The sequence below is a fragment of the Astyanax mexicanus genome, chromosome 22 (genome assembly GCF_023375975.1).
Source record: "Astyanax mexicanus isolate ESR-SI-001 chromosome 22, AstMex3_surface, whole genome shotgun sequence".
Taxonomy (NCBI): domain Eukaryota; kingdom Metazoa; phylum Chordata; class Actinopteri; order Characiformes; family Acestrorhamphidae; genus Astyanax; species Astyanax mexicanus.
Genome location: NC_064429.1, coordinates 27242332 through 27256077, shown reverse-complemented (window position 1 = coordinate 27256077; position 13746 = coordinate 27242332). Strand labels below are relative to the sequence as shown.

The following is a 13746-nucleotide window of genomic DNA, read 5'->3' as shown; positions in this document are numbered from 1 at the left end:
TAGTAATTGTAATTAGGTAATATAGTGTATGCAGAAATTAAGTAAAGTTTACTAAAATAAAGGTTTGACTGAAGTTCAGTTCAGTTATTTACTCTATGTAACATTTAAATCTTGAAACTGAATTGAAGTTACTTAAATTTATCTGAAATAAAAATTTACTTAAAAAAAGCGAATGCAGAAAGTTGCGAAACTTTTTTAAAGTTAATTTATGCATAATTTTTTTTCATTGTACCACCATTGCAATCAGTGTCACTGCAGTGCTGAGAATTAATGACGCACCACCCAAATAATAATGCGGTGGTCCTGTAGGGTCCTGACCATTGAAGGACAGGTTGAAAGCTACATGATTGTACATAATTGCTAAAACATTGAGCTCCATACCTTGGTAACCTTTTCTTGTCCTTATCTCACGTTCTTCTTCCAGGTGCAGAACATGACCCAGTCCATCCAGACGTTGGACCAGAGAACACAGAAAGACCTGCAGTACGTCCAGAGGATGGAGGTTCAGCTACGAGGCCTGGAGTCCAAATTCAAACAGGTGGAGGAGAGCCACAAGCAGAACATTGCCAAGCAATACAAGGTACGAATAAACGATGTGCTCGTCCAATCATTCTGCTCTTCTTCAGTTGCTTTTCTCTTCTTCATTTATAACAACATGCAATATTTCCCTCTTCCAAAATCCTGCTTTATTGCTGAGTTTGTGTACTGTACTGCTTTCCATTTTAATATGCCTTTCCTAAAATAATAATAATAACAATGTTGATTCCATGTGTTTGATTACGTAGTTTATTACAGAACAAATAACAAATCAGGCAGGGAAAGAAATGTTTAGGTCTAGTAGTCTTATCACTGAGACCAGAATGCAAAGTGTTTAGTAATTGTTTGGATTTAGATATCATCAGACATCATCCTCTGCATGATACTTAAAGGAATAATCGTGTGTTTTTCAACTCATAATAGAAGAAAATGAACAGAAGAAAGAAAACGCTCATTGGCTTTTTGATTAGAACAGTATTTTTTAGCTTCCGTGACTAAAGTCTTTTTCAAACAGGGTTAGTTTAACCTGGGGAGAAAGGAGTAATATGTATTACTACTGGATGTCTTGTCAAATTTAGAACAGATTCGCACTGGTTAAGAAAACTTGGCATTTATGGCTGAGATGGGAGTGGCTACTTGATTTACACACTGCAGTCACCTCTAAAAAAATGTATCCAATCTTATCAAAATTAACCAACTTGAACCCATGACACTTTTGTTTTAGTGAAAAAATAGCAGCTACATATTCATAACGATTAAGATTTAAGTGAGGTTTGCCACAGACTTAAACAACTTAATATATCTTTTTAAGGCTGCAAGGTATATCATTTTAGCATTGATTGTGCAGTGTACACATATGCAATAGTCACACTGCAGAGTGTGCAATGTTATGTGCAATGTCATATTTCATTTTTTAAAACCTTTTTACTCCTTAAAACAAAAAAAAAGTATAATTGTTCTTATTTAACATGGTAATATTTAATGTATTTTTTACTTTAATCATTGATACACATTGCATTAATGGCAACATTTTAAATATTGCAATATATCGCGAAACAACGAAATATCACAATGTAGATTTTATCTAATATCATGAAGCTATATATCTTTTCCATGCAAAACAAAAATGAACACCTCCTTTAGCACCTCAGGTCACAACCTGAGGTCATTTTTCTGACACTATTTTCTGACACAGGAGAGTGCAGTCAGTAAAATTAAAGATGACTGTAATTGCAGTCATTTGAAAGTGATGAAAATCACTGAGAAACGTTAAATTACCTTACCTCTACCCCTTGATAAACTTTTCCTGTCTAAATAGGGCTAAAGATGCTGATATTATTGCTTGGGGATTGTGAGTTTGAATCCCAGGCCATGCTGCTTCTGCATCAGCAGCCGGAGTCTGAGAGAGCACAATTGGCCGTACTCTCTCTCTCTCTCCCCTGATCAGTTCCATTGTGACATTGTGTCTATAAGCCGGCATTTTCCTCAGGGTAGCTTGTTGAATGTGTAGTGATGATGCTCTGGCTGCAGTCGGAAAAGAGGCGGTCACTCACTTTACATGTATTGATTGTCCTCTGATTGGGTGGGTTAATTGGATCTGCTAAATTGAGGAGAAAATTGGATAAAAATTAAACTAATTCTATAGTAATCATTCAGTATGCTACAGCTGTGGTAGATAGAGATAAGGTTGAAAAACACTGGAGTATTCCTTTAAAGCCCAAACTTTCCAGTAAGTAATATCCACCATACAGCATGTTCAGGCATGTACAAACATGGCATTTCAGCCACATGATGAATTCATAAAGAGCTGTGCTTTGATCCAGGCGGATCGCTGGATTGGAGGAGATGGGTCTATAGAGAGCCCTGTTGGCTGTTTATAAAGGAGCAATTTGCCACTTCAAGATGTCCTCGTTGTCTCGGGGGGGGTTTACCACTGTGCTTTATGAATTCATAATGAGGCTCTAATGCTTGTATAGAGGATCTATACAGTATTTGTACAGTAGCTTTGATGGTTATGTTGAATAAAACATTTAAATCATTTAAATCCATAACTTTACTTTATCCTGATTATTTGTACTTGGCAAATAATCTGAGCTCTTGCATGTTGGATTCTTCACCACGTTCATTCCATCCATGTGGTTCAGTGCCTAAACCTGCATCTGGGTACAGTGTGAGTGTGTGTGTGTGTGTTTCAGACAGGCTAGGTGAGTTAGCTACTCAACAGTATCTTATCTATCTTCTTGCTTGCAGGGCTAACATTATGAATTATATCAAAGCTGCAGAGACTGAAGAGCAAGTTCACAAATCCCATTGTAATCCCGAGCTGGCCTACCTGAACGATTCTTTTTTTGGGGCACCATTTAGTTTATTTTTTGAACCAAAAAGCACCTTTAAGGCTCCATGTTCCGCTCTCTCTCTCTCTTTCTCTTTCTCTCTCTCTCTCTCTCTCTCTCTCTCTCTTTCTGTGCATGCCACTGTAGAAGCATTCCATGAGTAGACATTTATTTATGTTATGGTGATTATTATCTTTTCCATGTCTTTCCTCATTCAGGCTTGTTTAATGCATATTTTATTACCAATGGTGGGGGAAATTATAACGAAGTAATGAGTAAAACAATGTTGTATGTGACGAAAAAGCATGTAATCACTTTTAAAAAAAAGAAGACAAGTTGCATTTTAAACATTGAAAAATAAAAAGTTTTCCCAATTGTTCTTCGTGTACTGAGGGCTTGTTTATGGTGCTTAATAATGTGTTACATGCTGTATATCGTCACTGTCACGCAAAAATCTTGTATCTCCAGTTTTGCATTTTTTAAATTCTCGGCACTGTTTAAATCTGGCACTAGTTATTTACGTTGTGTCCAAATTTAATGAAGATTGGTAAAGAGGAAGTGCTGATAATAATAATGAGTACAACTAATGTAGTACTAATATTATACGTGGATGATGCATTAACAAGCATTGCAACATTTTGGAGATGCGATGATTTTTGAGTTACGTTGATGATATATGTGTTAATATATTATTATATTAAAATGTGTATATGTTAGGCACATATTACACTCATCCTAGGGTAGATAGAGAGGGCAATGGTAGGGACAGATAGGTGTTTGGACGGTTGAAAATAATAATAATTAAAAAAAAAGAAACGGTTGCACGCATGCCTACTGAACCAAGCCTATTTTAACCTTACAGGCCATAAAAGCGAAAATGGAGGAACTTAGGCCAATGATACCAGTGTTGGAGGAATACAAGGCCGATGCAAAATTGGTATTGCAGTTTAAAGAGGAGGTGAAGAATTTGACGTCAGTGCTAAGCGAGCTGCAGGAGGAGATGGGAGCCTTTGACTACGAGGAGCTCCACAACAGGGTGTCAAATCTTGAGGAGAGGCTCCGTGCATGCATGCAAAAATTAGGTAGGCTGAGTTTAAGCACTAACACCACCACGCTTTCTGTCCCTGAGAGTGTGGCTCACAATTAGATAGATATATGTATATGCATATATATATATTCACACCAGTACATAATACAAAACACATGTAGCCTATGCACATACACATGCACATACATGACTGAGCTATAGCACATGTGCAGCTGGATTCCATTACAATACAGGTAAGTTCAACAGATCAACATAGAAAACAAGGGTCACATACAAGAATCTACACAATGACAATGAAATGTGTTACTTTGTAACAAATGTACAAAGAAAACAAGAGTGATCATAGCAAACAGAGCTAGCTTGTATGCACTTACATTGAAATACTATGAAATGTGTTTTTTCTTTACTTTTTAACAAATGCAGCTTTAGAAAAATGAAGAGACCACTTCAGTTTCAGAATCAATTTGTCTGATTTTGCTATTTATAGGTATATATTTGAGTAAAATAAACATTGTTCTTTTATTCTATAAACTTCTGACAAAATTTCTCCCAAATTCCAAATATAAATATTTTCATTTAGAGCATTTATTTGCAGAAAATGAGAAATGGCAAAAAAATTGCATAGATTCAGAGAGATCAGAAATCAATATTTGATGAAATAACCCTGGTTTTTAATTAGAGTTTTGATGCATCTTGGCATGTTCTCCTCCACCAGTCTTACACACTGATTTTAGATAACTTTATGCTTTACACTCCTGGTGCAGAAATTTAAGCAGTTCAGTTTGGTTTGATGGATTTTGATCATCCATCTTCCTCTTGATTATATTCTATCATTTTTAAGTGGTCTCTTATTTTTTTCCAGAGCTGTATACAAGACAAGGGTGATCATGAAAAATACAATGAAAAATAACATGGAACAATTAAAGATGTTACAGTTTTAACAAATCAATGCAAAATCAAAGTAACTGTGTATTTATTAATATCCAATAACATGATACTACAAAAGGTGTTACTTTTCAAAAAATCAACATGGGAAACAAGTTATATTGAATAAGGAGTAAATGTAGATGTGTTTTATTCAGAAACATACTATTAAAGATCTTACTAAAGATAGAATACAAGAGTATTTTAGAACAAATAACAAATAACTTGTATTTAATAAAGTGGTTCTAAAATAGGTGTTACTTTTTAATAAATCAGTACAGAGTGTTAGCATTATCCTGAATACATAAACTCGATAAAATAAGATAATCCTTTATTTATCCAGCAGCAGGAATTTTTCAACTCAGTACCACAAAAGGTATCACCTCCAACAAATCAAGAGAATACAAATAGCAATAATTACTGAATGCAAATTGTGTTTAATAAGTCAGTGCTGTTAAAGGGGTTAGTTTCTAACAATCTAAAATTGTTTAAGCTTTAGTAATTGACGTGTATGCAAAACATAACAAAATAACACAACAAGATTAATGAGAAAAAGCAAAATAGCAGACACAACTTGTATATAATACTCAAGCAATAATACACTCAAGCTTCATGATGCCACGTGTTATATTGGCACTGCTGTGCTGCGGTTGTACAATGGAGGTAGCACTAAACTCAAGTGTATTATTGTGATTATACAAAAGTTCCATTATCACTTTTTATTAATAGATTTTAAGTTAAGATGACAAGAAAATATGATCTGTTTGGTTATAAAAACTCCGCTAGTTAAAATGTTTGGTTTGTAAGCGCTGCATCATTGCTAGGTTACCTGTATGTGAGTAAAACATGAAGAGCTTTGGTTAAAGTGCATTACCGGCTGATAGCGGCACTCACAGAACGCCTCTCAGCCAACCACAATGCAGGGTCAGAACTAACTGTGGTTTAATTTGGTACTATAAATGTAGCTTACTTTGAACAAAACCTCAAAGAAAATAAGAGTTATCATAAATAAAATGCAATAGGTTTATTTATAGTATTATAATAACTTTGTTCTATAAAAAAGGTTCATTTTTAAAAGATATACACAGGATACAACAGTGGTCATAAATAAGAATCTGATTTATGTTATATACAGTAACATTGTGCTGCATTACCATTGTATTATTAACATAGAAAACAAAGGTTATCATGAAAAAATGCTAAACGCAACTTGTACTATGTAACTCTGTAATTACTCTGCACTGTTAAATGTGTTTACTTTAGAATATAAACTCAGAATACAGCAGTGATCATGAATAAGAAGCACATACATTATATATGTGGAACTATATATTGTACTATAAGAGTATATATATACTGCAAAACATAAGTAACCATGAATAAATAACAAACACAACTTTTATGAAGTAATATTATAAAAAAAAAACATATTACATATTAATAAATCAACAAGGAAAATAAGGGTAATCATAAATCAATAGCATTTACAACTGGTAGGAAACAGCAATATGCCATAAAAGATGTTTCTTTAACTGTGTACACTGTAAACTGTAACATGGCACTATAAAAATGCTACTTTTTAATAAACTGAAAGAAAATGGATAACATGAATAATACAAATATATATACAAATACAAACTCCATATAATATTATGGCACAGTGCAGAGGTATACATACATTTGCAAGAGAGATTGGAGTGCACAGAGGTTTGAATTTCACACACACAAAAAAAATTCTTTGCTGATGCATGAATGCTGTTGTCATCCTCAATTTTATGAGCGGCGGCGCTGATTTTGACACCCGGCCAGAATTGATAGCTCCAGAGTGACACGCCTTGCTCCACCATAATGAATAAATCAAGGTCTTCTGGAGACATGACATTAATGCGGGGGGTTAGACAGAGATAAATCAGATTATCTTTGGTGTCAGAGTCGGTGCTCTAAGATGCTGACACGCTCTTTGTTCAGATTTAACACAGGCTGTCTTATGAATACAGAAATTCTAATATGAAGTTTTCACAGAAATTTTTCCACAGAAAATCCATAAAGCATAAACTGAAGTCTCAAAGACAGCCAATACTGCCTGCAGCCTTTAAAAATAAATGGCCGTTTCAGAGCGACGCTGTAGGAGAACCACTCCCAGAAGCTTTTAAAAGAGTGAACAGATCATACACCCGACCGAGCGTAACATTATGACCATTGTTTTAGCTCTAATGAGCAAAAAAGGACACTTTGTAGTTCTATAAAAACACACTGTAGTCCTGTAATCTGTTTCTCTGCATACATTATTATCTTCCTTTCACCCTCCTGTTCTACAATGGTCAAGACCATTAAAGAACTACGAGAAATGCTTGTAGAAACAGGAAGTTGGTTATGCTTGATTGGTATGGTTGTAAAAGAATCTCTCTATTTATTACTACAATATCTGAAGCCCCTGTCAACTTAAATCTGTTTTTTTGCTTCCAATTATGTTATATATATATATACTGTATATATGTAAATATCTGCTTTATTTGACCATTATTGCATGGCTCTTGGTGTAGAACTGGCAAACCTAAAAGTGGTAGAGTGAAACCTGGACAGCTAAAGCTAAACCTGAAGAGCTAAAGCTAAACCTAGAGAGCTAAAGCTAAACCTGAAGATGCAACTGAGTCTGAAGAGCTTAAATTAAATGTGTAAAGCTAAAACTAAACCTGGAGTTCTACATCATAAACTGTGGAGAGAAAACTACACCTGGAGTTCACCAGCTGAAACTGTAGAGTTTTAACTAAAAATGTAGAGCTACAGCTAAACCAAGAGAGCTAAAGCTAAACATAGAGAGCTTAAAATAAAAATGGAGCGCTAAAGCTAAAGCTAGAGAGCTAAAGCTAAAGCTAGAGAGCTTAAAGTAAATGTGAAGAGCTAAAGCTAAATCTGAAGAGCTAAAAATAAGATCAAACCCAGAGAGCTAAAACTAAACATAGAGAGCTAAAGCTAAACCTAGAGAGCTTAGAGTAAAAGTGAGGAGCTAAAGCTAAACCTAGAGAGCTAAAGCAAAATCTGAAGAGCTAAAAATAAGATCAAACCCAGAGAGCTAAAACTAAACATAGAGAGCTAAAGCTAAACATAGAGAGCTTAGAGTAAAAGTGAGGAGCTAAAGCTAAACATAGAGAGCTTAGAGTAAAAGTGAGGAGCTAAAGCTAAACATAGAGAGCTTAGAGTAAAAGTGAGGAGCTAAAGCTAAACATAGAGAGCTAAAGCTAAACCTAGAGAGCTTAGAGTAAAAGTGAGGAGCTAAAGCTAAACATAGAGAGCTAAAGCTAAATCTGAAGAGCTAAAAATAAGATCAAACCCAGAGAGCTAAAACTAAACATAGAGAGCTAAAGCTAAACCTAGAGAGCTAAAGCTAAATCTGAAGAGCTAAAAAAAGATCAAACCCAGAGAGCTAAAGCTAACCCTAGAGAGCTAAAGCTAAACCTAGAGAGCTAAAGCTAAACCTAGAGAGCTTAAAGTAAAAGTGAAGAGCTAAAACCAAACCTGGAGAGCTAAAGCAAAACTGGGAGAGTTAAATATAAACTTGGAAAGCTAAAGCTAAACTGGGAGAGTTAAAGCTAAACCTGGAGGACTAAAGCTAAACCAAGAAAGCCAAAGCTAAGACTAAACTCTGAGAGCTAAGCTAGAAACACACCTTCTCTCACCATCTCAAGGCTGAATTCAGTGTCATTGTAACACAAATTAATTATAATTTTTAAGTGATAAAGGCCTATCAGTCATGCACATTAGGATCACACCCACACTGTTCTCAGAGAAGTCTGATAAGTGCATTTTTGTGATTTCTGCTATGGGTTTTATATTTAAACTTTGCTCAGCACAAAGAATCTATCTATCTATCTATCTATCTATCTATCTATCTATCTATATATATATATATATATATATATATATATATATATATATATATATATATATATATATATATATATATATATATATATATAAAAAGAGGCAAAGAGCTAGAGCTATACCTGAACTGCTAAAGCTAAACCTAGAGAGTTAAAGCTAAACCTGAAGATACAACTGAGTCTAAAGAGCTTAAATTAAATGTGTAAAGCTAAAACTAAACCTGGAGTTCTACATCATAAACTGTGGAGTTAAAACTACACCTGGAGTTCACCAGCTGAAACTGTAGAGGTTAAACTAAAAGTAGACAGCTAAAGCTAAACCTAGAGCGCTAAAGCTAAACATTGAAAGCTAAAGCTAAACCTAGAGAGTTAAAGCTAAATCTGAAGACCTAAAAATAAGATCAAACCCAGAGAGCCTAAGCTAAACCAGGAAAGCTAAAGCAAAACTGGGAGAGATAAAGCTAAACCTGGAGAGCTAAAGCAAAACTGTGAGAGTTAAAACTAAACCTGGAGAGCTAAGGCAAAACTGTGAGAGTTAAAACTAAACCAGGAAAGCTAAGGCAAAACTGTGAGAGTTTAAACCAGGAAAGCTAAGGCAAAACTGTGAGTGTGTGTTAAAACTAAACCTGGAGAGCTAAAGCAAAACTGTGAGAGTTAAAACTAAACCTGGAGAGCTAAAACTAAACTAAGAAAGCCAAAACTAAGGCTAAACTCTGAGAGCTAAGCTAGAAACACACCTTCTCTCACCGTCTCAAGGCTGAATTCAGTGTCATTGTAACACAAATTAATTATTATTTTTCAGTGATAAAGGCCTATCAGTCATGCACATTAATATCACACCCACACTGTTCTCAGAAAAGTCTGATAAGTGCATTTTTGTGATTGTTAAAAAGCATTTTAACACATTTCTGCTATGGGTTTTATATTTAAACTTAGCTCAGCACATTATTTAATACCCAAATGTAATATTATAGCAAATACACACACACACACAAATATATATATATATATATATATATATATATATATATATTTGTGTGTGTGTGTGTGTGTCTCCAGAGGCTTTAAATACAGAATCCTCTATCCTACACACCCTTATTGTAAGGTAGAGTAAGAAGGTACTTAGTGATACATTGGGTTGTTTTTGTCTTATCTGGAACAACAGATTTATTTCCTGCACAGGGTGTAATTTTGGCCTAGTTTACATTAGTTTAGAGGAGGAACCATGCTGGGATTTGGCTGTCAACCGTTAGCACTAAAGTGAGCTACAGGCTTATGTCTCCTTCTGGGCCAAAAACTACGTACACGGGTAAAGACAATCATCTAAAAATAGAGGCAGGATTTGAGGGCTGAAAGATTATTCTTCTTGGTACAGTAATCTCCTGCCTTTATGAACTGCTCACAATTCACTACGCAAGGTTAACCACTGCCTCAACCTTTTGAAGGTTTTAAACCAAAGCCAGCGGGATGGCTTTAATACATAAAGGTCATCCCTTTGACAGGTACACATAAACATAAACACAATTTTACATGCAATAGTAAGTGCTTAACAGCCCACAGAATATTGTAATTTAATATTATTAGTGAATATATACTATTCCAATAGATGTGTAGTAACATAAAAAAAAAACTATAGTGATTTTAGTGTAAAGAAATGATGAAGTGCTATGTGCTGTATCTTTAATATTAATATTAAATATAATATAAATATTTAATAACAAATTAACTATATGAAGTAACAATACATTCTATAAAATTTAGACTGATTTAATGTTCTTTTTTTAAACAACACATAGAGAAGTAGTGTGCTATGCATGTGTAACCCTGCAACATGCCAGATGTCTCAGCATGGAGTTGTAGAGGTTCCTAATGGTGTGCTGCGAAAATCCACAAAAATTTAAACAAAAAATCACAAAAGTTTGAATAACTGCATAGTAGAGTGCTTGTGCTTTTGTGTATATATATATATATATATATATATATATATATATATATATATATATATATATATATATATATATATATATAGTGCTGGTCAACGAATTAGAATAACCTCTCAACCGGAATAGTGGCTCAAATTCAAGCCCTTTGCCAACAAGGCTTGACCCAAACTAAAATTGCTGAGCAGCTCGTCTTCCGTCTGCAAAGCTCTCAAGAAAAACTGCAGCAAGCGCATCAACTGTTCCGGCGTCCGAAAAACTTCTGCTCGCGACAACAAGCAGCTGAGAAAGATCGCAGTCAGCAACCGGTTCAAGTCCACTTCCGAGCTCACCGACTTGTGGAAAAAGCAGACCGGCGCTGACGTCTCCAGATCAACCACTTACCGTCGTCTGCGCGAACTCGGCTTCAAATCTCGCGTTCCAGCAGTAAAACCGATGCTGAACAAGAAACAAATGGAGAAACGGCTGAAGTGGGCCAAAGAACACGGCGAGTGGACTGCTGAAGACTGGCAGAAAGTGGTCTTCAGTGACGAATCACGCTTCTGCATCTCCTTCGGTGACCAAGGTCCTCGTGTCTGGCGTCCTGGTGGCGAAACCTACAACCACGAGTGCGTGAAAAGATCCGTCAAGTTTCCCCAGAGCGTTATGGTCTGGGGATGCATGTCCGCTCGAGGTGTAGGGAAACTCTGCTTCCTCAAGAAGACTGTCAATGCTGCCGTATATCAAGATGTTCTGGAAACGTTCCTGATTCCGACTGTTGAGGAACAGTTCGGCGAAGAAGACTTCATATTTCAACAGGATCTTGCACCGGCTCATGCGGCAAAGTCGACCAAAGATTGGTTCACTAAAAAACAGCTTGAAGTTTTGGCATGGCCGGCCAACTCGCCTGACCTCAATGTCATTGAAAACCTTTGGGCCATCGTCAAGCGGAAAATTCGCGACAGAAAGCCTACTACACTGGACCAACTGAAGCAGAACATCGCCACTGCCTGGGAAGCTGTGAGTGCGGAAACTTGTGACAAGCTGGTCAAATCGATGCCGCGGAGACTTCAGGCAGTCATACAAGCCAAGGGGGCAGCCACAAAATACTGAGAAAGTGATGATTGTAATTATAATAAAAATTATTCTAATTCAATGAAACGGTTTCTCCATTATTCTAATTCAATAAAACAACAGTGTCACAGTTAAATGGCCTAAATGGGCCTTTTGGAAAGCTCAGCTGAGCAAATTTTTTTCCAGGTAACGAGTTCTGTGATTAGTCTAACGAGTAGGACAGGTGCGGTGAACACCTGATTTGCTTTCTGCACAAAAAATGCATTCAAAGAATTTCATGATTGCACTATTTCAAATTATTCTAATTCGTTGACCAGCACCTGTATATCTATAGTATTTATAGTATATGTATAGTAATCTATATAAATGCTTGTGTATTCATATCAAATTCCTGTTTTCAAGTAGACGAATAAAATATTTGATATAGCACAATTTATATAGTATTATTTGATTATTGTAAAAACTTTAAAATCACTGTACAGTACAGTAGTGCTGATCTATAATATTTACTCCTGCAGACATGCCACAAGCTTCATCTACACAAAATGTGCTAATCTGACCTATACAGGATTACTTTAAACCAGTGAATTTATCCTACTGCCCGGTATTATTCCCGCAAGAAAAGGACACGACCCCAATGCTGCTTGCTTGCAGTATGTTGCAGCATAATTGCATCAACAGGCTCACCGACCGAGGGCCATGTCCTCAGATTTCTGTAGCTTTAGTGGCCTCTATTCTGCAGGACCTTCTCACAATGCTGAAGCAGAAAAAGCTGAAATGATGACGATTCCCTGTTGTTCACTACTAGTCCCATTAGCTAACATTTGCACATCCGAACGCTTCCAGTGATTACCCATCTGTGCCGAGACGATTAATCTAACGGTTATTTATTGAATATTAATTTCCACGGAGGATTGTTGGAAAGTGGGTTATGTTTGCAGCGGTAAGCCCAGAATGGAGAGCGGGGAGGAATAAATCACAGCTTGTCCAATCCCACAGAGATTATGGAATTACACAGGTCAATATTAGCAGATTGCTGCTTGCTGGCGTGTAGAAGTCAAGCCATAGTCACGCCCTGGCTCACGCCTTGTCTTTTTTTGTCATTCTGTACTATATTTTATGGTTACACCAACTATTATATGTAAACAAATTACCATATTAGTATTATAGTGTGAACAAAAGCCCTCTTTAACACTGAAATGGAAACTATTTAAAAATATATATTTTATTTGAACACAATAGAAACAAAAATGTTATGCCATTCTAAAAAGAGATTATCTGACTTCTTCTGTATGATTAAAATGACTTTTCCTTCATAAAAGTTGATAATATTTATTCATACCTGACATCAAATAAAATATTATTTATTATATTTATTAATATGACATTTTTAAATCTGACATTGTTTTTTTTTTTCAAATAACACAAGAAAAATTCAACAGAAAACAAAATGTAAAAAAGTCCAAATTCCCATCAGTGCAAGGCCAGATAGGTCTGCAGTAATTAACTTGGAAAAAACTTTAAGATACAGAATAAATCCCATTTGGATTTAGGGATTAAATAGAATGTATATAATAATCCAAGTGTGGCTAACAACACCAGTAGATCAGGAGAGGAGAGAAAAAGGAGAGAGCCAGGTGGTAACATAGACATTTTTATAAAAAACTTTTGGATCTGCAGCCTTAAATTAAAGGGAAACTAATGACTAATAACTGTGTCTAAGTACTACATTTTTTGAAAGGCTATACAAAAAAGTTCTTGTAGATTTGTAGAAGATTTCTAAATGGATTTTTTTCAAAATCTGTTTTTGCATACAATGTTTATGTATATACAGCTCTGGAAAAAAAATAAGAGACCACTTCAGTTTCTGAATCAGTTTCTCTGATTTTGCTATTTGTAGATATTTTGAGTAAAATGAATATTGTTGTTTTATTCTATAAACTACAGACAACATTTCTTTTAAGTTTGAAATAAAAAATATTGTCATTTAGAGCATTTATTTGCAGAAAATGAGAAATGTCTGAACTAAC

The 13746-nt window shown here is 35.3% G+C and overlaps 1 protein-coding gene across 2 annotated transcripts in view; it reads left to right on the top strand.

Annotated features, from left to right (window-relative positions):
- The window catches only part of olfm1a (olfactomedin 1a), a 45357-nt gene that overhangs the window by 16889 nt on the left and 14722 nt on the right, over positions 1-13746 (top strand). For both annotated transcript variants that reach the window (XM_007243871.4, XM_007243870.4), the window contains exons 3-4: positions 425-580; positions 3733-3952. In XM_007243871.4, the coding sequence (XP_007243933.3) occupies positions 425-580; positions 3733-3952 (376 nt within the window). The remainder of the gene's footprint in view (positions 1-424; positions 581-3732; positions 3953-13746) is intronic.